The sequence below is a fragment of the Sorex araneus genome, chromosome 3 (assembly GCF_027595985.1).
Source record: "Sorex araneus isolate mSorAra2 chromosome 3, mSorAra2.pri, whole genome shotgun sequence".
NCBI classification, from domain to species: Eukaryota; Metazoa; Chordata; class Mammalia; order Eulipotyphla; family Soricidae; genus Sorex; species Sorex araneus.
Window position 1 is genome coordinate 219,857,191 of NC_073304.1, and position 25,137 is coordinate 219,882,327.

At 48.5% G+C, this 25,137-nt stretch overlaps 1 protein-coding gene across 2 annotated transcripts in view; it reads right to left on the reverse strand.

Moving 5' to 3' along the window:
• Positions 1 to 23,838, reverse strand: part of EZH1 (enhancer of zeste 1 polycomb repressive complex 2 subunit) — a 46,809-nt gene extending 22,971 nt beyond the window's left edge. The window contains exons 1-6 of one of the 2 annotated variants that reach the window (XM_055133472.1): positions 23,752 to 23,838; positions 12,722 to 12,761; positions 10,855 to 10,984; positions 10,243 to 10,371; positions 8,048 to 8,167; positions 686 to 806 (exon numbers count right to left, since the gene is read on the reverse strand). In XM_055133472.1, coding sequence (XP_054989447.1) covers positions 686 to 806; positions 8,048 to 8,167; positions 10,243 to 10,371; positions 10,855 to 10,971 — 487 coding nt within the window. In that variant the 5' untranslated portion in view covers positions 10,972 to 10,984; positions 12,722 to 12,761; positions 23,752 to 23,838. Of the gene's footprint in view, positions 1 to 685; positions 807 to 8,047; positions 8,168 to 10,242; positions 10,372 to 10,854; positions 10,985 to 12,721; positions 12,767 to 23,751 lie in introns of both variants that reach the window. The other variant, XM_055133473.1, reaches the window with a different exon arrangement.
• Positions 23,839 to 25,137: the final 1,299 nt, after the last annotated feature.

Here is a 25,137-nt window from a genome sequence, read left to right on the forward strand (position 1 = left end):
GTTCGATCCCCAGCATCCCATATGGTCCCCTGAGCACCGCCAGGAGTGATTCCTGAGTGCAGAGCCAGGAGTAACCCCTGTGCATCGCCAGGTGTGACCCAAAAAGCAAAAAAAAAAAGAAAAATCAGGATATTATAACCAACCTCTGGGAGGCGCAAGGGGACAGACAACCTGGATCAAAGGAGGAGGACAACGGGGTTATGCTCCCGGCCATGCTCACAGTCAGGAAACCAAGAACACACAGGTCTTGGGAAAATTCATGGAAAATTACAAAGATCAACCTCACTTGTATACTGAACATTCTCTCCAATTGCTGATTAAGAATTTATGTATCAATTCCTTCCAAAAGTTAGCTGGATGGGTTTTTAACTATAAAATGTTTAGTCTGGGGCTGGAGTGATAGTTCAGCGGGTAGGGTGTTTGCCTTGCACGCGGCTGACCCAGGTTCGATCCCCAGCATCCCATAGTGTCCTTCAAGCACCGTCAGGAGTAACCCCTGAGCATCGCCAGGTGTAACCCCCCCAAAAAGCAAAAATAATAACAATAAATAAATACAATAAATGTTTAGTTTTACATAGGAGGACACAAAAACATTTCTTGGGGTACAAAATGAGGGAAGAGACGGAAGCAAGACTGTGAGATGACAAAGCAGACAGAGCTCCCCCCGTGGGGCCAGCCCCAATACCTTCTTCACCATGGACCTTCCCGTCATAGTTATTGATCAGCTCCTCGATGAAAGTCTCGTCTTCTTCTTTCACCTCGTCTCCCATGTAGGGAATATTACACAGAACGGTCTCATCTTCAACCTGAAATCAAACCAGACTATGATTCACTCAGGAAACCATGAAGTTCCTCCTCTCTCCTGTCTTCTCTTCTCTCTCTTCGTACCAGCCACTGAACCAGTTTTACACACGTGACCTGCGTGTCCCACCATCGAGCAGCATCCCCAGTCCTTTTCTTTTCCTATTAAATGGGATTTTACAAAGCCCTTCTTGTTGTTTGAATCTCCTAAAGGTTAAGTTCAGCCTCAGATTTTACTGCATTTAAAAGACTTTCCATTTTATTTTACCAAACAGAATGTCAAATGAAAAATGGATAATACAAATGTTAGAGAAAAACATATAAGCTATTTTAGCAACTAAAGGAGATGTGTGTGTGTGTGTGTGTGTGTGTGTGTGTGTGTGTTGGTGGTGATGTTTGCTAGTTTGTTTTGGGTCACTCCTGGCGGTGTTCTGGGCTTACTCTTGGGCCTGCACTCAGGGATCTCTTCTGATTGGTACTCAGGGGACAACATAAGATGCCGGGGATAGAACCCAGGTCAGCCGTGTACAGGCAAATGCCCAACCCTCTGTACTAGATAGATACTCTGGCCCTATTACTACTGGAGAATATAAACTGTCCATGTTCAGCTTGAAATTAATAATTACATTTCCACCAACACCTAGAAATTGACAGTATACATATTTTTCACACTGACTTTTACTTTGGGGGTGGCCACACCCAGCACTGCTCAGGGCTTACTCTTGGCATGCTCAGCAGACTATATAGGTGCCAGGGATTAAACCTGGGTTGGCCATATACAAGGCAAGCGCCCTACCCACTGTACTACCTTTCTGGTCCCTCATACGCACTTAGCTAATTTTATCCACAAAAAAATCACACACACACACACGCACACACACACAACAAAGACTATCTAAAATATTTCAATTCTAATTTTTTTTTTTTAAGTAGAGAGACAGAAAAGTAAAAAAGGAGGCTTCCACCTTCTCCCCACCCCGATGAGGCCCTGAGTTGCTGCCCAGGAATGGCTCCTCCGGTTCCTGAACAGCCACGATCCTTGAGGCACAAAAACCAATCTTGGAACCCAGCGGCTTTTGGCAGAAATGCATCTGGACTGTGCATTAAACTATGGGGCCGTGCCACCCCAGGTGGGGAAAGATATTGTTCCTTCTGCCTTTTCCCCTGGGAGCACAGTGGCTGCCATCTTTCAGAGCCTATTAGACAGCCAGGTATGAGACTCCAGTGACGAGACACACAGGGCCTCATGGGATGGGGGGTGGAACTGGCCCTTCTCCCCGCCCTGATGAGGTCCCGAATTGCCGACCATGAACGGCTCCTCCGGCTCCTGAATGGCCATGATCCCAGAGGCACACAAACCAATCTCGGAACCCAGAGGCTTTTGGCAGAAATCCCTCCAGACTTATTACTAAAATATCAGAAATCCAAAATTGTGCGGCCACTACTGCAGCCACACATCATCATATGCTCTTCATGGTCAGTGACAGAAAATAATTTGTCTAATGATGCCTTTTCGGCAGGTCTGATTGTTGGGGAAAATTCCAAATAATAGTGGTGGGTCTTTTGTCGAAGTGTTGAGTGTGATCAGGGTAGAGAGAGAGTAGGGTTGAGGTCACCTGCCACACAGGCAAGGGGAGGAGTAGGATGGGGGGGTATACTGGGGTTCTTGGTGGTGGAAAATGTGCACTGGTGAAGGGATAGGTGTTTGATCATTGTATGACCGAGACTTAAACTTGAAAGCTTTGTAACTGCTCTCACGGTGAATCAATGAATAAAAAATAAAAATATAAGAAAAAAATAGGCTTCCAAAAATATAGTCTAAAATGTAACTAGAATATTTAGAATAGAAATAGAGTAGAAAATGACAACCTAAAGCTTTGGCAGTCCTAAAACTAGATATTCGGTTATACTAACTAAAGCCAGCTTCCTATAATAACAAACTATGATGAAAAATCCATGGACGCGTGAAGGCATTTGCCTTACACATTGCCCACACCTCAGCAGGGAATATCGTCCCCCCAAGCTCCACCGGGAGTAACCCCTGAGTACAGAACTAGATTTAAGCACCATAGCCTCCTCCCCTCTCAGAGAGTCCAGCAAGCTACCGAGAGTATCACACCCGTACGGCAGAGCCTGGCAAGCCACCTGTGGCGTACTCGATATGCCAAAAACAGTAACACTGAGTCTCACAATGGAGTGTCCCATTGCTCACTGATTTGCTCGAACGGGCACCAGTAACGTCTCCATTGTGAGAGGGACGGAGGAATTGAACCCGGGTAAGCCGTGTGCAAGGCAAACAACCTACCCGCTGTGCTATCGCTCCAGTCCATAAAAGGAAATATTATCCTTTAATTCCTTTAATCAGGCCATGGCAGTCTTTTAGGTTTAAGTACCTGACTTTATAGTTTCTACTCTTACTAGCCCAACTGGGTCTTCTAAAACATAATCTGTGATGACAACAGATTCCATTTACACTTGCTTCTCTTCTAAAGATTTGGCTTTAACAAATATCTACTAAGATGCAATTTGTAAAGGTTGTAAGTGAAAATCTGATATATTTTTAACAATCTCATAGCACTGCACTGTAGCACTATTGTCTCGTTAATTTGCTTGAGCAGGCACCAGTACCGTCTCCATTGTGAGACTTGTTGTTACTGTTTTTGACAATCTCATATGTGAATAAATTCCAAATCATATGTGGACAGGAAAACAGACCAAATCAAATTTCTACAAATTAAGAATAAAAATGTGTCACACATACACACACACACACACACACACACTCACACACAAGTGAGTCACCATCAATAGCACAGAAATATTGAAACTTGGGAAAAGAGTGAAAGAGTGATCCTCAGACCAAGGCTGAAGATGACATTGTTAAGATAAAACATCTGTGCCCATTAACACAGATATACATTTGTGCATGTCAGCAAAAAACTCTTAAAAATGGGACTCAAATCAGGGGTTAGCAGGATTTTTTGGTTTTTCTTTTTCTTCTTTTTCTTTTTGGGTCACACCCAGTGATGCACAGGTGTTACTCCTGGCTCTGCACTCAGGAATCACTCCTGGCGGTGCTCAGGGGACCATATGGGATGCTGGGAATCGAACCCGGGTCCGTCGAGTGCAAGGCAACGCCCTACCCGCTGTGCTATCGCTCCAGCCCCAAATTTTTGGTTTTTCAATTCCCCCCTAAAAGGGATCTTCTCCCAGTTGTTGGTCATATTACTAATCTGAAAAGTAAAAAAAAAAGATGAGCAGGAAACCCACAGAGGTGGAGTCGCAGACATTTGTCCCCCTGTGTCTGGCTAACATCACTTAACTACAATACAGTGCTGGAAATCGAACCCGAGGCTACTACATGCAGAGCACACCCTCCATCCCGTCCTTGAGCCCCACCCTAGCAATCTCATTTTTCCCCTCTACAAGGTTTTGTCACATTTAAGGGAGAATTTTTTAGGTTTGCTTCTGGTCCACATCGGGTGATGCTCAGGATCACCTTATTTTTCCTGGCTCTGCATTCAGGAATCACTCCTGGTGGTGCCTGGGGAAACAGATGTGATGCCGAGGACTGAACCTGGGGCCAGCTGCGTGCATGGCAAAAGCCTTACCCGCCATACTATTGCTCCAGTCCCTAAGGGAGAATTTTTTTTTAACCCCATAATGAGCGTCCTACATTTTAGGCTTAAAATCTGGGGTCATCGGGAAAGCTGTGCACCTCTGTCCCAGTGGCAGTTCATGACTGAGTGACTGAGTTCACCATCCTACAGTGGCCAGCATACTGCCAATCAGTAGACTACAGCCTAGCAATCAGGACCGTCCACCCGAGATTTATTCATGGGCACACTGCTGCTGGAAGAGGCCTGTTACCGTTTTCCTGGAGAGGGCACAACCTTGGTGCTTGGGGTCCCTTCGTGTGCTGGGGGACATGGGGGCTCCCACATACAAAGCTTGCACTCCTAGCCTTTGAGCACCTTGCCTGGCCCCAGAATCTCTACTGCTATCAGGCAGTCAGAGCATTATCCTTCAGCTGGTCCACAGTGAGGGGAGTGACCCTTATAGCCCTTTCCCCCAACTTTCTGCTCATCTGACACCCGCTCAATAATAAACTCAAACTGCACAGTACAGGCAAACAACAGCTTCACCTTACCACGTAAGCACTCACTTCCTACGGTGGTGGTTTTCACCATAGGATTATGGCCTAAAAAACAAAAACTAAAACAAATCAATAGGAGCCTAATATCAACTGCCACTTATACTATATTTCTGGCAATAAGCAATGCTGGTGGATTGTTCTGGGGGTGGGGATAAAGGAGAATTTGGGCATTCTTAAATTCCCAAGTATCAAGTAAAATTACTTGGAAATTTAAGAAAAGCTATCCTGGAGAGGTAGGGGGAGGGCAGAGCATTAAGACAACAGGTAGGGTGCTTGCCTTGCACGTGGCTGACCAAGTTCAACCCCTGGCACCTCATTTAGTCCCTTGAGCCCATCAGGAAAATATATCCTGGGGCCGGAGAGATAGTGAAGCGGGTAAGGTGCTCGCCTTACAGGAGCTGCACTGGATCAACACTACGCACCCCAGATGGTCCCTTGAGCCCTGCCAGGGGTGATCCCTGAGCACAGACCCAGGAGTAAATCCTGAGCACTGCTGGGTATAATGCTCCCCTCAGAAAAAAAGAGGAAAAAAAAAAGGTATCCTTATCTATAAAGGATATAATCTATATTTCAATCTTCAGAAATGCTGTCTTAGGGGCGGAGTAATAGTATAGCGGGTAGGGTGTTTGTCCTGCATGCAGCTGACCCAGGTTCGATCCCTGGCATCCCATATGGTCCCCTGAGCACTGCCAGGAGTAATTCCTGAGTGCAGAGCCAGGAGTAACCCCTGAGTATCACCGGATGTGACCCAAAAAAGCAAAAAAGAAAGAAATGCTGTCTCTCTCCACAACAGGTAGGGCGTTTGCCTTGCATGCAGCCGACCTGGTTCGATTCCTCCGTCCCCTAGCAAGCTACCGAGAGTATCCCACCTGTACGGCAAAGTCTGGCAAGCTACTCGTGACATATGTGATATGCCAAAAACAGTAACAAGTCTCACAATGGAGACATTACTGGTGCCCGCTCGAGCAAATCGATGAGCAACAGGATGACAGTGACAGTGATAGTGATCAAAACTACAAATAAACGTAGTAGGGTGGCAGGAAGATCCAGATGAAAAGTACTTTATCACCTCTCTTATCAGCTTTGTTTTCTTACTGGCCTTGTAAAATCAAGTTTTTAAAAAGAAAAAAATTAAGAAAACTTAAAACTGCTTTAGGCTGGGGATAGGTCAGTGGCAAAAGTACCTTGTGGGTCCCGTGTAAGGCAACTGCCTTAATGCTTCCATAGATTTTTCATCATAGTTTGGTATTATGATTATAGGAAGTTGACTTTAGTTTGTATGACAGAGCGTCTAGTTTTAGGATTGCCAAAGCTGTAGGCTGTCTAGTTTCTATTCTAAATATTCTATTTATAGTGTAGATTATATATATATATTTTTGGGAGGGGGAAGCCTTGCTACCCTGAGGCCCGTGAGGTTTTGAGTTCAATCCCAGAACCACCTACATCTGAGTAGCTCTGCGGCTTGTGCTCCTGGAAGCCACAGGCAACTGCAAACTCCAGAGCACTGCAACCACTACATGTGAACACCACAACTGGGAAGTGTGGGGGAGGTCAGAAGAGGGAAAGAGAGAGGAAGGGAGGGATGGAGGGAGGGAGAGAGAGGACGGAAGGAAGGGAGAGGAAGGGGAGAGCAGGCAGACAGGAAGTAGGAGGGAGCAAGGAAGGTTCTGTCAACAGGGAGTTGTCAAACTACCTGTCTCAAGTGCTCCCCAAACCCACTTTTTTTTTTTTTTTGCCACACCAACGCTCAGGGGTTACTCCTGGCAGGCTTGGGGAACCATATGGGTTGCTAGAGATCAAACTCGGGTTGGCCACATATAAGGCAAGCGCCCTCTCCGCTGTACTAACAGCCCCAGAAGTGTCTCACTTTGACTGCATTAAACTGCAGACATGTTACAAAACTGAGCCAAGACAGGCAAAATCGGAGTTCCTCCCAGTGCCATTCATGCAAAAAAGATGCTGTCTCAGCTCAGTAAGACACTTAGGGGCAGGGACAAAATCTGACAAGCGAGAACAATCTGCAACATGTTACGCTTTAGAGCATACTGCATTAACACTCTGCCTTGTGTGTCCCTGCTTTTTTTTTTTTTTTGCTTTTTGGGTCACACCCAGCGATGCACAGGGGTTACTCCTGGCTTTGCACTCAGGAATTACTCCTGGCGGTGCTCAGGGGACCATATGGGATGCTGGGATACAAACTCCAGCCCCATGTGTCCCTGCTTTCTTAAGTGACCTTGAGGCCGGAGCAAGAGGACAGCGAGGAGGGCATTTGCGGCTGACCCAGGTATGATCCCTGGCATCCCATATGATGCCTCGAGCACTATCAGGAGAAATTCCTGAGTGCAGAGCCACGGAGAGCAGAGCCAGGAGTAACTTCTGAGCATCGCCAGGGAGCTTTGCCACACACAAAAAAGTAACTGACCACATGTGACCAGAAGAGGACTGCAAGTGTAAAACCAGCGTATTTAAATTTTATTACTGTTTAGGGGTAGAGGGAGCTGGAATCTCCAAGTGGAGCTCAGGCGGCCCAGGGAAGTTCTTGGTCAACCGTGGACGGGCCCAGGCTGCAGTGCTGTCCTGTGTCTCTACCCCAGGGGAAAACAGGGCCCCTCCTGGGCCACACCCTACAGAACTCAGGGTGCACCCAGCAATTCTCTGGTGACTGTGTGGAGCTAGAGATCAAACAGACATGTGCCTTAATCCCTGCACTATCTTTTTTGGCTTTATGTTTGGGGGCTACATCCAGCCATGTTCAAGGGTTACTCCTGTCCCTGTGCTCAAGAATCACTCCTGGCGGTGGTCAGAAGATCATATGGGATGCCGGGAATGGAACCCAGGTCAGCTGCGGGCAGGGACAGCACCCTACCTGCCGTACAATGGCTCCGGCCCCTCTTCCCAGTCTTTTATTTTGTTTTATTTGTTGGTGGTGGGGGGTACAACTGATGGTGCTCTGGGCTTCCTCCCAACAGCGCCCAGGGGACCATGCATGCCAGAGACTGGACCTGTGCCTCCCTCATGGAAAGCACACGCTCTAGCCTTAGCCCCAAATCATCCCACTGAAACAATCCCCGAAGTATTTTCAATACATACCATAAAGTTCTGCTGGAGAGGGGACCAGGAATACATGATGGGAACCAAGGCGACCGTATTCAGAGACCTCATTAACATGTGTTGACTTGCAAAGCCCGGGAAAATGCTCTCTATGGTACACTGAAATATAAACAGCGACATGGAAAATGGGGGACAAGCAGACAACCAAACCATGAGAAAATTTCACTTTCCTTTCTTTTTTTTCTTTTTTTTTTTGCTTTTTGGGTCACACCTGGCGATGCACAGGGGTTTATTCCTGGCTTTGCACTCAGGAATTACCCCTGGCAGTGCTCAGGGAACCATATGGGGTGCTGGGAATCGAACCCGGGTTGGCCGCGTGCAAGGCAAATGCCCTACCCGCTGTGCTATCACTCCAGCCCCCAAATTCACTTTCCTTCTAAACTGACCCAAAGAGGGACTCGAGCGCTAGTACAACGGCTAGTACAAAAGGCCAAAAACACAAAATCAAGAAACCAAACAGCAACACTGATCCAAATAGCTCTCTAGTTCTTCCAAAGAAAGAAGCTGAGGCTTTTGTAGCGATCACTCCTACAAGGTACTATCTGACTACAACCCCCCGGGAAGCAGACCCGGCCCCAAATTCACCTCCGCACCCTCTAGCCTCCCATACTCAACTTTGGCCTATCTGTTTGTTTGTTCTGGTTCTTCGGCCACACCAGGCTATGCTCAGGGGCTACTGTTCCTGGCTGTGTCATCAAGGGCTGCTCCCAGCGGTGCTCAGGGGACCTTGCAAGGCTGAGGATGAAGCCCAGAGGCACCACGGGCAAAGCCCACACTTCACTCTGTTGAGCCATCTCTCTGGGCCCTGGGGATGCTTATTTCTCTTACTTTTTATAGTGCCAGGGATCAAACCAAAGGCCTCTCACACATTTGAGGCAAACACTCTACCACCTTTTTAAGACATGACGAAATGCAAACTGTGACTGAAATGGTAGAGTGCCTTGCCTTGCGCATTCAAGGCCCTGGGTTCTATTCCCAGTGTGGTATGGACCCAGAAAACCAACCACCAGCAACCCTGTCCTCACCAGGGCTGAGTGGGCCTTTTATTATTTTGGGCCACAACATGCAGTGCTCAGGGTTTAATCCAAGTTCTGTGCTCAGGGATTACTTCTGGCAGCACTCAGGGGAGCACATACAGTGCTGGGGATCGAATCCAGGTTGGCCACATGCGAAGTAAGCACTCTACCCACTGTACTATCTTTTTGGCACCTTAGTTTTTAAAAACATGCTTTTTAACTAAAGAAAAAATAAGGTGTTTTTTCTTTTCCCCCAGTTTTTGGGTTCATACCCTGTTCCTCAAATCATGCTCAGAGATCATTACTAGCAGTGCTCAGGGGGACCCGCGGGGCCAGGGCTAACCCCGGGGCCTTCTGTACGCAGAGCGAGCACTCCAGCCTGTGCAGCTGGTCATCTCTCTGGCCTGCTTTTTAACTTTTTGCCTGATAAAAAGTTAAAAAGCAGGCCAGAGAGATTTTTTTGGTTTTTGGTTTGTCCTTAGGGCCACACCTAGTGGTGTTCAGGGCTTACTCCTGGTTCTGTGCTCAGGGGGTCACTCTTGGTGGTGCTCAGGGGATCATATGGGGGGGGTGCCAGGGACTGAACCCAGGTCAGCCGTGTGCAAGGCAAGCGCCCTCCCTGCTGTGCTATCGCTCCATCCCCACTATATTCCTCTTTTTTTCCTTTGGCGAGGGGGAAAGCACAGCCAGCAGTTCGGGGGAGCAGGCCTTGGGGGTGTGGGCGTGGGGGGGACACCCTTGCTCCCCTGGCTCTGCTGCATGCTCTCCTGCCTGAGTCATCTTCCTGGCCCCAAGCGCTATTCCTTTGATCCAGACCCTCCTGTCCGTTATCCAGGGCATTCCTTTCCCAGTATCAAAGTACCTGAGGAGTCAAACAAGAAAAGGCTGTTGTGGAAATTGATCCCAGCGCCCAGGAGAGACAGGAAATGTCTTGTTTTTCTATGAAAACCTCAGGGATACTCGTGAACTGAGAAGAACATTAGGTGGAACAGGTTATCTTGAAAGCTACAGATTTCAAGTTTTCCAAGTCAGGACTCTACCAGCTATCGCCACTCTCCTTACTTACTCTCTACTCGGTGACAGACGGAGACAGAGAACACAACAGACAACCCGAGCGCCAGGAGGAGAGGAGAGCTGCGCGTCAGCACCTGGACGTACCTTTTTGAGGAAAGGATGTCCACTCACAGGCTTCATCAACTGAACCGGCTGGACGCGAAGCTTCTTCCATTCCTCGTTGAGGATCTGGGTCTTTTCCTGAACCTTAGCAAAATTGGCTACGTATAGCGCCTAGCGAAGTCAAGGGGGAAAACAGTTAGGATTTCTAGAAGGAAAGAAAAAAAATATCCAGGGGAAAATACCTAGAGAGATCAGGATGGGCTGGGGCTGCGCTCTGTACACAGGAGGCCGAGGTCCAATTCCTGGCACTGCACGGTCCCCAGAGTGCCACTGGAAATGACTGCTGAGCTCAGAGCCATGAGTATACCCCGAGCACTGCCAGGCAGGCTCCCCAAAAAATGAAACAAAAAAATCCAGCGACTCCAACGTGACCTAAGTGACGGAGCACTTGGTCTGCATTTGTGACGTCCTGGTTTCCACCGTGGCCTGACACAGAATCACCCCCAAAACCAAATAAATGCCCTGACAGCAAGGAAAAAACAATCCAGGGGTGGAGATACAGTGTAGGGGCAAAAAAACCAAACAAGTCCATACTCGCTTGGTAGCTTGGTAGAAATTTTTTTTTGGGGGGCGGGGAATTTTTTTTTTTTTTACCTTTGCACCCATATTTGCCTGAAGCCGTTTGAGTTGTCGAAGTCTCATATATTCAGATTTGACTTTTCTTTTCCAATAAGTGATACATTTGGAAGTTGGGGGATTTTGTATATCCATTTTGCTATATAATCTAAGCAAGAGAGACAGAGATGAGAAATAAACATTTCATTGCTTAGAAATAAAACATTCCTGCGGCTGGAGTGATAGCACAGCGCGTAGGGCGTTTGCCTTGCACTCGGCCAACCCGGGTTCAAATCCCAGCATCCCATATGGTCCCCTGAGCACCGCCAGGGGTGATTCCTGAGTGCATGAGCCAGGAGTGACCCCTGTGCATTGCTGGGTGTGACCCAAAAAGAAAAAAAAAAAAGAAATAAAACATTCCTGAAACTTAAATGGACATGATCAATTATGATTTAAGTCCTGTGACATTTATAAAAAAAACACTATTTAAAAAACCCTAATCTATAGGGCCAGAGTGACAGCACAGCAGGTGGGGGGGGGCACTTGTCTTGCACATGGCAGATCCAAGTTCGGTCCCTGGCACCCAATAAGGTCCCTGACCACCTCACCCTCACCCCACAGTCCCTGAACACAGAGAGAGGAGTAAGTCCTGTGTGCTCCAAAGTAAAAAAAGAACCCTAATCTCACAATACTTCCATGAAAAGACTTCACATCAGCAGTTCAAATCTGATTACTTAAAGATAGCCTATGTCCTCTGCTATTCTCATTTGTTTGAGAAAGACAAACAAATTATGACGCCTAGGATCAAACCCAGGTCAGTCGAGTGCAAGGCAAGAGCCTTGCCTGTTTTACTATCTCTCTCTGGCTCTGTTTTTTGTTTGTTTGCTGGGGCGGGGGAGGGGAGTACATAGCAATACTCAGTGGATACTCCCAGCTCAGTATGTTGTTGTTGTTGTCTTTTGGGAGGCCCACACCCAGTCGTGCCCAGGGCTTATTCCTGGCTCTGTACTAAGCAATCACTCCTGGCAGGCTCAGGGGACAGTGTGGGATGCTAGGGCTTGGCCACATGCAAGGCAAGTGACCACTACACTCTCCAGCCCCCGACTCATTCCTGAGGACGGATTCAGATGGAGCCAAGGGCTGAACCTGCATCTCCTTCACACCAAGCCTGTGCTCAGGCAGAAGAGCTCTCTGGGGCCCATCCGATGAGAACGCTCCAGAAATCTCTCAGAGACATTAGGAACCTGGATCCCTTGGGGGTCTGGATGCCTATGCAGCCCCTCAAAGCAACGTTCAGCAAGAATCAACTGCTGGGGTTGGAGAGATAGCACAGCGGGTAGGGCGTTTGCCTTGCACGCGGCCGACCCGGGTTCAAATCCCAGCATCCCATATGGTCCCCTGAGCATGGCCAGGGGTGATTCCTGAGTGCAGAGCCAGGAGTAACCCCTGTGCATTGCCAGGTGTGACCCAAAAAGAAAAAAAAAAAAAAAGAATCAACTGCTAAGGGCATCATGGAAAGATCCACCCACACTACAAAACCCTACCTGCCACATTATCTACATCAACCTCATGACGGTAAATAAAGATCACATATGACAAGTGCCATTTCCAAGAATACAGCAAGTGGAAATGAAGGGAAAGCCACTTTTTTTTTTTATTATTTTGGGTCACACCCGGCGATGCTTAGGGGTTACTCCTGGCTCATGCACTCAGGAATGACTCCTGGTGGTGCTCAGGGGACCATATGGGATGCTGGGAATCGAATCCGGGTCGGCTGCATGCAAGGCAAACACCCTACCTGCTGTGCTATTGCTCCAGCCCCGGAAAGCCACCTTTTTTTTTTTCTTTTGGTATTTGAATTGCAGCTCAAAGTTTTCAAGAAGTAATTATAATTCACCCCACCTACCTCCTGGAGTACAGCAGCGTCAGGTTTTATGATATGCCTTCTGTTCTTCAGGGGAATAGCAAGACACAAAAGGGAAGAAAAAATAAAGTTCAGGTACTCAAAAAGAGAACAGATAGCAATTTCATGATGTCTCTGAAGCATATTCAGGTCTTGGTACCCCCGTGGGCATGTGCTCCCTGCCAAACTGAGAGCTGAGGTCCTCGTCTGCCCCATTATGTCTACAAGTGAGGCTCTGGACACACTCTGTGTCACTTGAGAAGGGGTCGGTGATTTTACTGAATTGTACCCTTAGAGCTGGTGTGCATGCCTGGTAAGCTGGAGCCATAGGCTTTTTTTCCTCAAAGGTTTTTCCTTTGGGGAAAGGGAATTTGGGGGCCACACCTATTGGTTTTCAGGACTTATTCCTGGCTCTGTGCTCAGGGATCATCTTGGCAGGGCTGGGGGGGTGGGGGAGGGATTACATGTGGGCGTGGGAGACTGAACCCAGGGCAGCCGCTGTCCCATCGGTTCTGGGCCCTGGCATAGGTTTGGTCCCTAGCACCACCTGGTCTAAGGGAGCAACACCCTAGTGCAGCTCTGGGAACGGCCCTGAATACCCCTAGGTGTGGCCCCCAAACAAAATTAAGTTAAAAAAAAAAAGGAGGGCCAGGGCAATGGTTTAAAAGCCTGGACCACACAGTATGTATGGAGGGGCCCCAGTTTCAATCCCCGGCACCAACCACATGGTTCTCTGAGCACCCTGGGGCCTTACCTCAAGCACCACAGGCCTGCCCAAAGCATGAAGAAATGAAAGGTGTAGGCCTCATTTCAAAATTTCCTTGAAAAATTACTTTTTTCTCATGTTGAACAGAAAGTACAAAGGTCAAGACACTTGTTGTGCACGTGGCCAGCCCCTGTTTGATCCCCAGAACCCCACTGGGTCCCCTGAAAACTGCCAGGAGTGACTCCTGAGGGCAGTCAGGAGAAAGCCCCGAGCACTGCCAGGTGGAGCCCCCAAACAACCCAATCGCGTTTTTTTCTTTAAAGTTTAGTATTTTACTTCTTCTGAAGAAGCAGCTTGAGGGATTGGAATGAGAGTGCAACAAACTGTGTGCAAAAGGTCTGAAGAGGTAAGGGTGCTTCTCCCCAGCACCACATGGAGCCACTGTGGGCAAGTGGCTCAGGAGCACTGAGCGCTGATCCGAAGTAGCTCCCAAGCACGAGCCGCTATGGTCCCCAATGAGAGGCAGCAGTATCAAATGGCCTGTTTCCCCCCCTTTAAAATGACATTGCACCAGAGCGGCTTCTTACAGACATGCATCTAGACTGTGAGGTATACTACGACTATGTGCCACCCGGGGAGGGATTTTCCCTTTCCAACCTGTTTTTCTGCTCGGAAAATGGTAGCGGCAGCATTATTCACGTGGCGAGAGCCACCCCCTAAGACTTCCACCCAGAGGTAGGAACTTTGCAATGCTGTAGTTCATAGGCGATCATGGGATGGGGGCGGTACCGGCACACCCTCTGCCCAGATAAGATCCGGAGCCTCTGCTCGTAAAGACTGATCCAAGAGGTCTTCTAACCCATTTTGGCACCCAGAGCAGCTTCTTACAGACATGCATCTACAGTGTGAACTGAACTAAAATATCAGAAATCCAAAACAGCGGTTTTGGATTTCTGATATTTTGGCCGCTGTTGCAGCCGTGCGAGCTCATAGAATCTTCATTCTCAGCAATGAAGAGAAATTATTAAATGATGCCTTTTCAGCAGGCCTGATTGTTGGGGAGAAAATTCCAAACAATAACAGTGAGTTCTCTATTGAAATATTGAATGTATTCAAAGTATAGAGAATAAAATAAAGACCATTAGCTACTTAGGTGAGGGCTGGAAGGGAGGGGGGTATACTGGGGTTCTTGGTGGTGGAACATGTGCACTGGTGAAGGGATGAGAGTTCAATCATTGTATGACTGTATGACTGAGACTTAAACCTGAAAGCTCTGTATTTTTTTTCCTCACGGTGATTCAATATAATAAAATAAAATATAAAAAAAAATGACGGTGCAGACAAGAAAGCAGAACTTAACCCACGATCAGACATCGGCCACAATTAGATCCCGATTAAAATGTCTCACACAAGGACTTTACAAGGACAAAACCTGAACATTTCAGTGGAACAGCTGCACAGACTGGTGTAATGCATGTCTGATTTTGGAGGGGCCACATCCAGCAGTGCTCAGGGCTTCCTCCTGGCTCTGTGCTCAAGGATCCCCCCGCCCCCACCCCGTGGGCTCAGGGGACCATACATGGTTCTGGGGACCAAGCCTGGGGGTTCTGCAGTCTCGCACTCTCCCTGCTGAACCACTGCCCCTGCCCAGACATGTTCAGTTTAGAGGATAAATAAAGGAAGGAAGGAATAGCGAAGGAGCAGGCTGGTTTACTGTGTTTACTGTTAACTCAAGTGATTCAAGTCTAAAAATTCCCTATGAGTTAAATATTATCACTCTGAGGACAGGGAATGAAAGAAAAACAAAATCTAAACAAGAGTTTGAATTCCGGGGCTGGAGTGATAGCACAGCGCGCGTAGGGCGTTTGCCTTGCACTCGGCCAACCCGGGTTCGAATTCCAGCATCCCATATGGTCCCCTGAGCACCACCAGGAGTAATTCCTGAGGGTAGAACCAGGAGTAACCCCTGTGCATCGCCGGGTGTAACCCAAAAAGCAAAAAAAAAAAAAAAAAGAGGGGGCTGGAGTGATAGTACAGCAGGTAGGGTGTTTGCCTTGCACATGGCCGACCCGGGTTGATTCCCAGCATCCCATATGGTCCCCTGTGCACTGCCAGGGATAATTCCTGAGTGCAGAGCCAGGAATAACCCCTGTGCATCGCCAGGTGTGACCCAAAAAGAAAAAAAAAAAAGAGGGAGTTTTAATTCCAAAGAGTTAAAGTACTAATTAAAAAAAAAAAATTAAAGGGCCAGGGAGATCGCTCAAAAAAAGGGCTTGGAATTAATGCTTTCCTACATGCAGGCTCTGGCACCACACGTTCCCCCCAAGCACCAAGCCAGGAGTAGCCCCTGAACACGACCAGGGGTGACCCAAAATGAAAGTTAAAAAAATTAATCAGACCTTGGGGCTGGAGCAATAGCACAGCAGGTAGGGCCTTGCACGCGGCCGGCCCCGATTCGATTCCCAGCATCCCCTATGGTCCCCTGAGCACCACCAGGGGTGATTCCGGAGTACAGAGCCAGGAGTAACCTCTGTGCATTGCCGGGTGTGACCCAAAAAGTAAAAAAAAAAATAATAATAATCAGACCTAATCTTCCCTCTACACACTGCATTCTCATTCTCCTATAAGTTGTTTTTTTTTGGGGGGGTGGGGTCACACCAGGTGATGCTCAGGGGTCACTCCTGGCTCTGCACTCAGGAATTACTCCTGGCAGTGCTCAGGGGACCATATGGGATGCTGAGGATTCAATCCGGGTCAGTCGCATGCAAAGTAAACCCCCTCCCCACTGTACTATCATTCCAGCCCCTCTCCTATAACTTTTAAATAATTCTTATTCCTCTATGAACTGAGCTGAAAGAGGAAACATTTGAATGATGAAACTAAGAACACAGAGACCAGAGCTACAGTAGAACGGGTCAGGTGCTTGCCTTACATGCAGCTGATCTGAGTTTGATCCCTGGCATCCTATATGATCCCCCAAGCACTGCCAGGAGTAATTCCTGAGCCAGACTCACTGTCAGGTGTCCCCAAAACAAGACCAAAACAAGAGCCTGCTCTGGAGTAAGAGACAGTTCAGGGGCTGGAGCAATAGCACAGCGGTAGGGCGTTAGCCTAGTACTCGGCCGACCCAGGTTCGATTCCCAGCATCTCATATGGTCCCCTGAGCACCGTCAGGGGTGATTCCTGAGTGCAAAGCCAGGAGTAACCCCTGTGCATCGCCGGGTGTGATCCAAAAAGAAAAAAAAAAGAGGGACAGTTCAAAGAGCTTAAGTGAATGTTTCGCAGGTGGGAATCCCAGGTTCAATCCCCTACACTGACACTCCCCCACCCCCTTCCCCCGCCTCCAGGTATTAACTTAGCACTAGTCCCTGAGCACCACCAGGTATGCTGCCACACCCCAAAAAAAGTCATTACCAGGAACTGGAAAAAAGTGACTTAAATCTAGGACCAACGGCCTCCCTCTAAAACGTGATCTTAGCCTTATTAAGACCCAAATGTTGGGCCAGAGAAGCAGAACAGTTGGTAGAGCACACAGCTGACCAGGGTTCGAACAGCCCTGCCAGCAGTGATTCCTGAGCACACAGCCAGGAGTAAGCCCTGAGCACAGCTAAGTCTGGTGCAAACTCCCTCCCCTCTGAAAGACCCAAATGTTACAAATTCAATGAGACATAGTAACCGACCTAAAGTACGTGTATTTTTTTTGTTTTTTTTTTTGGGGGGGGGGTCACACCTGGCAATGCACAGGGGTTACTCCTGGCTCTGCACTCAGGAATTACTCCTGGTGGTGCTCAGGGGACCATATGGGATGCTGGGATTTGAACCCGGGTCGGCCGCGTGCAAGGCAAACGCCCTACCCGCTATGCTATCACTCCAGCCCCAAATACGTGTATTTTTGTTTTAATTGTAGTTCTGACTTTTTGGTTACACTCAACTGTGTTTAGGACTTACTCCTGGCTTTGCATTTAGGGATCACTCCTGAGAGTGGCTGGAGGATCATATGGGGTGCTGGGGATCGAACCCGGGTCAGCTGTGCTGAAGGCAAGTGCCCTGCCCACTGTACTATTCCTCCTGTCCTCTATGTTCGTGAGGGACCAGAAGACAGAACACATGCTTTGCAAGTTGGAGCCTAAAATTCATTCCCTATGGCCACAGAGGGTTCAATCCCTAAACTTCAGGGGTAACCCTCACCCCCAGGCCCCTGAAACAAACAAAATGTTCTGAACAGTAACCCCTCTACCATCCCAGTTATTTTTGGGGGGGTGGGACACGCACCTGCCGGTGCCAGGTGGGGAACATGCAGTGCCAGGGCTCGTGGGCGAAGAAGCATGAGCGCCAGTCTTCTAAGCTCTCTCCCAGACCTCCCAACTCATTTTGGAACTCAGTTCCCTTTCTGAAATATTAAGCTAAGGTCAGGTTTCTCCATCCACTTAAAACGGAGATCAGGTAATGGAAAGTAACAAAACCTGGGGCTGGAGCAACAGTGTAGCGAGGAGGGCATTTGATCCCCGGCACCCCATACCTCCTAAGCCCACCAGGAGTGATCTCCTAGCCCAGAGCCCAGAAGTAAGCCCTCAGCACCATGAGGTGTGGCCCCCAAACAAAAACAACAAAAAGAAAGTAACAATCCACAGCTGCAACCCCTGTGTGTAGATTTCTTGAAAGAGACCTTCACAACAACATCAGTATTTTTATTTAGGAAGTTATAACTGAAATATAATCTCTTATAGTCTTGTCAAAAGAAGGCAGTATGTACACCACAAGAGGCTGACAATTTATAGCATCATTTAAAATTTTATCCAAGAGCCCTATTTGGGCAGGGGATTATCCATGTATACACAAAAATCCTACTTTTAGCCAACCGTGATATGCTGCACCACTTTTGTATATAATTAAAGTGATATGCGAATCTTGTGTGACCAAAGACATTTTACTAAGCTCCTTAATGGGTCTGTGATGTCTTTAAAAGTGTATTTGGCAGCAGGTCAGTCCCCACAGAGCATATGAGGGAGACAAGACAGACTGTTTCAAACAGATAAGTATGATTACAACAAATACCTGAAACTCAGCCACAGATTGGCTTAGAGTGCCTGGATGCTAACCAACAACTATCACTGCAAAGATTTAAAAAATGCAAATAAACAAAAAACTCATCATTTACCAGAACTGACTTAGAGGAACATGGTTCATGCAGCTTGGGCAGTACACAAAAATACTTGATCTCTACTACATATATTCTCCAGTTACTGACATGTACAAAACATCATTTATATTCCAGTGACTACCAAGTCACTACTTAAGGACTTTTCACTAAGTCCACTTAAATGCTGGAAATACGTTGTAAAATATATACTATTTTGGTCAGGAAACTTTAAATTAGGTCCTTTAGTAACTCTTACAACCCAAGTAGACAAGCAACCAAATACAAAATGGACAACATTTTAAAATATGAAAAACATGGGGGCTGGAGCGATAGCACAGCGGGTAGGGCATTTGCCTTGCATGCGGCTGCCCTGGGTTTGATCCCCAACTTCCCATATGGTCCCCTGAGCACCACCAAGAGTAATTCCTGAATACAAAGCCAGGAGTAACCCCTGTGCATCACCAGGTGTGACTCAAAAAGCTAAAAAATAATAATAATACAAAAAATGAAAAACATGAAAAAAAGATATAAAGATATCTGGGTCCCTTGAATCAGTATTGGCCCAGCAACTGTAAAAAGTACTACATATATACTAATATAAGACAGTAATATTAGAAAAGTCAGTGTGGCGCTTATGATAACTCCCTGTGGTAACTTATTATATTTTTTGTAAACCTAAAATTAGCCTCTAGGGGCTGGAGTGTAGGGCATTTGCCTTGCACGTGGCCAACCCGGGTTTGATTCCCAGCATCCCATATGGTCCCCTGAGCACCGCCAGGAGTGATTTCTGAGTGCAAAGCCAGGAGTTAGCCCTGAGTATCAAAGGGTGTGGCCCAAAAAAGAAAAAAAAAAAACACTAAAACTACCCTTTAACAGTTAATTAAAAAAAAAAAAAGTTTGATAGGGCTGGAGAGCTAGTACAGTGGGGAAGGCACTTGCCTTGCAGGCAGGAATGATCCCAGAGCTCAGCGTCAGGAGTAAGCCCTGAGCACTGCGGGGTGTGGCCCCCAAACAAATAATAATAAAAATAAATGTTGAGGGGGCTGGAGCGATAGCACAACGGGTAAGGCGTTTGCCTTGCATGCGGCTGACCCGGGTTCTAATCCCAGCATCCCATATGGTCCCCTGAGCACTGCCAGGGGTAATTCCTGAGTGAAGAGCCAGGAGTAACCCCTGTGCATTGCCAGGTGTGACCCAAAAACAAAAAACTAAAACAAAAAAATATATATTGATAATAGGAAATAAGAACTGCCTTATTAATATGTCAAATTTCCACAAAGAAAAGCTATAAAAACTTGAAAGCCCTTCCCGAGACAATTGGATCTCAATTAGCTTCAAAGAAACTAAAATATAGTCTGTCACTAGTTGGAAATGAAAAAAAATCGGCGAAACTGTTTAGGGATTACATGTCTCAGAAATAATATTCATTTGTGGAGGTGGGGGGTTGGACCACACCATGCGGTGGTCAGGGCTGACTCCCAGTTCTGTGCTCAAGGATCACTCCTGCTAGGGTTTGGAGACCTTTTGGAGTGCTGGGGATTGAACCTGGATTGGTCACCTACTAGGCAAACACCCGCCCCACGCTACTATTTCTCTGGCTCCTAATTTTTATTTTTAAAGTAAAACAGGTATTTTGCTTGTTTCGTTTTTTGGATTTTTTTAGGTTGTTTGTTTGTTTGGGGGCCACACCTGGCAATGCTCAGTGGCTCTGCACTCAGGAATCACTCCTGGTAGTGCTTGGGAGGCCATATGGGATGCCAGGGATCGAAACCAGGTCAGCTACATGTAAGGCAAGCGACCTACCTACTGTACAATCGCTTCAACCCCTACAGTAAAATAGTTTTTATGTAGACAAATGTGAAAGGGCGGGGGCAAGCAAAGCACACACTACAGGCTGTGAGGTGGGCAACAGGAGAATGTGCTGTGCTCATTTTTGGTTTGTTTTGTTTTGGGGGCCACATCCAGCTTTGCTCAGGGCTTACTCCCAGCTCTGCATTCAGGGATCACTCCTGGTGGGCTCAGGGGGCCATATGGGGTGCTGGGAATCAAATCTGGAGTGGCCACGCACCAGGAAAGGGCCCTGCATGCTGTCCTGCTGCTCTGGCCTTGTGCTCATTTTTTAAGCTGAAAGCCTGCTGGCATAGAGACAGAGGCCCAAAGAGTAAATCTTCCCCCAACCTAACCCATCTGGCAAATCACCTTCCTCTCTGTTTTTTTTTTCCTTCTTTACTGCTATTATTTTCTTTTAGAAGAGTCACATTCAGCAGCGCATTAGCAATGCTGTACTCACACTCGGGCCTGAAGGAAGGGGCCACCAGGACCAGAACTCGTGCTCCACAGAGGGGATGGGAGAAGGGCGGAGGGCAATGTGGTCATTAGGGTTAACTCCGCTAGGCATGTAGTAGGCCTGTGCTCTGGAATGACTCTCCTGGTCCCCAATTTTTGTTCTTTTCTGGGTTGTGTTTGTTTTTTTTTGGTCACACCCTGCTATGCTCAGGGGTTATTCCTTGCTCTGCACTCAGGAATTACTTCTGGTGGTGCACGGAGGACCCTAAGGGATGCCAGGGATCAAACCGAGGTCAGCTGCTCACAAGGTAAGCACCTTACCTGGCTCTATTTCCAGATCAGTTCTTCTTCTTCTTTTTTTAATCTTTAACTAGCCTATGTAGAAATACAATGTTTCTAGTGTTACTGTTTCAAACCAAAGTTCTTACTCAACAAAGTAGAAACTTTAAAAATATACACCAAGACAAGAAAAGATAAGGCTTGGAGGTCACACCCTGTGGTGTTCTGCACTTACTCCTGGCTCTGTGCTCAGGATCACTCTTGGCAGTGCTGAGACAATATATATGGTACTGAGGAAACTGGGTCATTTGCACGCAAGGAAAGTGCCTTAGCCCCTGTATTTTAACCCTTGGGAAAATTATATTTGAATAAAATTGTTACATATTTCAAATTGGGCACAAATTAAGGGCAGGGACTATTTACCCACAGGTCTCAGAAGTTAGATTTCAGATTTTAAGAGTACAGTGGTTGGGTTTGGAGTGACAGCACAAAGGGTAAGGTGCTTGCCTTGCATGGGGGCCAACCGGGATTCCATCCCTGATATCTGAAATGGTCCCCTGAGCCTGCCAGTGGTGATCCCTCAGTGCAGAACTAGGAGTAACCCCTGAGCATTGTCAGGTGTGGCCCCCAACTAGCAAACAACAAAAGAAGCGGCAACTCATTTAAAATGCTTTCCAGGGGCTGGAGCAATAGCACAGCAGGTAGGGCATCTGCCTTGCACGTGTCTGACTGGTTAGATTCCCAGCATCCCATATGGTCCTCCGAGCACCGAGCACCGCCAGGGGTAATTCCTGAGTGCAAAGCCAGGAGTAACCCCTGTGCATCCCCGGGTGAGACCCAAAAAAGCCAAAAATAAAAAAAAGCTTTCCAAAAGACATGCTAATTCAAGGTAAGTGACAGGAGAGATGCAGTTCATGATCCATGGGTACATCAGTGAAAAAAAAGAACATCCCTACCCTTGGAGGTTAATTCAAACATTTAGCATAAGCTTAGACAATAGTAGTATTATCACATGTTTATATATACACGATCCTTTACTATAAATGTGTAAAAAGAGAGAAAGTGCTTCTCGCCTAACACATACCGTCTTTCATATACATAGGCAATTCTTTTTCTCACGGCCACACCATCCCAGCCCGGGAGATTCCACGACTTAAAAATAGACAAGCTCTAACAGAAAGCGCTGAAAGACCTAGCACCTTCTCACGCTGTTAACGCCATTCTTGGGCGCCAGAGCGACAGTACCGCGGGGATGGCGTTTGCCCTGGGTGGAACCTTCCCGGGTTCCACCCACTGCATCCCATCTGGTCCCCGGAGCACGCCAGGAGTATCCCTATGCATCACTGGGTGTGGCTCGATAACCAAAGAGCAAACCTCCTCCCCCCAAAAAAAATTTCCTAAAAAACAAAAGAAAGAAACACCATTCTAAAATTAAAACCAAAGGGGGGAGGGGGGCTGGAGGTGGGGGAGGGACTTTCCCCTTCAAAGACTTCTGGGCAGCAAATGCAAGGGAAGCAATCCACATACTGAACACACCCAGTTACCCAGCTGTTCCTCCCCCTTGGCTACCTCCCTGCATCTTCTAGCCCTAGAATCCTCACCCAGGCCATTCTATTTACAGTTCTATACTTCCCCGGTACATCAACATTCCCTGATCGCAGGAGAGATGACTCAAGGGACTGATCGCGCTGAGAATGTTTCACATGCAGGAGGCCCGGGGCTCGACTCCGGTGCTGCAGGAGCCAGGGGCCACGCCCCAAGCCCCTGAGCTTGTCGATTGCCGAATGTGGCCCCAAGCAAGACAAAAAAAACAAAAACAAAACCCAACCCTAACCCCAAACCTAGCTAGACCTCACTCTCAAGCTGCACTTGCCGCACTGACATCTTCCCACGTGCCTTCCCGCCCCCGCCGCCAATCTAATCTCTCTGCAGCCGCCGGGAGAAGTTTTGCAGCACAGTTCCACCGCGCCTTGGCTGCAGGGCGCTTTCCGTTAGAGCATTCGATCCTAGGGAGAATTCTGAGGATCTGGCACGAGCCCAAATTGTGGAGAAAAGCCTCTTAGGGTTCGGACTGGCGAGCGACCAGCAAGTAGGCGGCCGGGAGGGCGGCGCGGCGCCCGCAGCAGCACCCCGGCCTGCGCCCGCTCGCCGGAGTCCTCGTCCCCGCTTTCCCCGCCCTCCAACCCTCCCCAGCGCTCGCCAGCTGAGCCTCCATGTCTGGCCTTCTGCGTGCACGGCCCCGGGCACCCGAGTCCACCCGGCTCCAGCCCCCCGCAGGCGCCACCGCCCACCCGCGCGCTCCGGGCGCCCGGGCTCCCGCCCACCCCAGCCCTCCAACGGGAGGCCCCGGGCCCGGCCCGCCCCCGCCGCGCCTCCTCCCGGGCACGCCGCCCGCCCCGCCCCAGCGGCGGTCCAGGCCGGGGGCTCGCTCGCCGCGTCACCCCCGTGCACGCAGACCTCCGGATGGGGAGGAGCACCCCCGCCCCCCGCCCGCGGCAGGGTAGGCGGTGAGCTCCGCGGCTTCCTCCCAGTTCCAAGCCCCCTTCTCTCCCTCCCGCAGGCCCCGGGTATGAGGTGCGAGGCCCGGCCCCGCAGCCGGCCCCGGCTTGTTTACTCACTCACCCTCCATCCCGAGCCGCAGAACTCGCCGCCAGCGCGCCTGCGCGCCGAGTCCCGCCCCCGCGCCGAGATCCGCCCCGCTCCGCCCCGCGCCTGCGCGTCTAGACCACGCCCCCGAGCCTAGTCCCGCCCTGCGCCTGTATGCCGAGACCACGCCCCCAAAGACCCCCCCCCCCCCGCCCTCGAGCCCACGCCCTTCCCCGAGTCCCGCCTCTGCCCCGCCCCGCCCCGCGCCTGCGCGCTGCGTTGTTGGCAACGGGCCACACCCTCCCGTAGGGCTTCTTTCTCTCTGTCTACACAGTCTGGAAGACCTGATTTCACACTTACACCATCAGCAAGTTCCATTTCATTTCACCATTTGAAACTAACTTGAAAAAACCTTGCTACTGACCTCTCACACCTACCACCCCCCACTCAGACACCTACTGTGTGCTCTCGTATCTTTCTTCTTTTTGATTTGGGGCCACACCTGGCGATGCTCAAAGCTTACTCCTGGCTCTGGCTCAAGGATCACTCTTGGAGGTGCTCAGGAACCTTTTTTTTTTTCCTTTAATTTTACTGAATCACTATGAGATAGTTACAAGCTTTCATGTTTGGGTTACAATCACACAATGATCACACACCCATCCCTCTACCAGTGCACATCCCCCACCACCAATATCCCCGGTATACCCCCCACCCTTTCCCACCCTCCCACTGCCTCCATGGCAGACAATATTCCCCATACTCTCTCTCTGCTTTTGGGCATTATGGTTTGCAACACAGACACTGAGAGGTCATCATGTTTGGTCCATTATCTACTTTGGGCACACATCTCCCATCCCACTGATTCCTCCAGTCATCATTTTCTTAGTGATCCCTTCTCTATTCCATCTGCCTTCTCCCCTCCGCTCATGAAGCAGTTTTCCAGCTATGGGGCAATCCTCCTGGCCCTTGTATCTGCTGTCCTTGGGTGTCAGCCTCATGTGATGTTCTTCTATACTCCACAAATGAGTGTAGTCCTTCTATGTCTGTCCCTCTCTTTCTGACTCATTTCACTTCGCATGATACTCTCCATGTCTATCCACTTATAAGCAAATTTCATGACTTCATCTCTCCTTACAGCTGCATAGTATTCCATTGTGTAGATGTACCAAAGTTTCTTTAACCAGTCTTCTGTTCTAGGGCACTTGGGTTGTTTCCAGATTTTGGCTATTATGAACAGTGCTGCAGTGAACATATAGGTACAGATGTCATTTCTACTGTGCTTTTTTGCATCTTCAGGATATATTCCCAGAAGTGGTATTGCGGGGCCATATGGAAGCTCAATTTCTAGTTTTTGAAGGACTGTTCATATTGTTTTCCAGAAAGGCTGGACCAGTCAGCATTCCCACCAACAGTGAAAGAGCA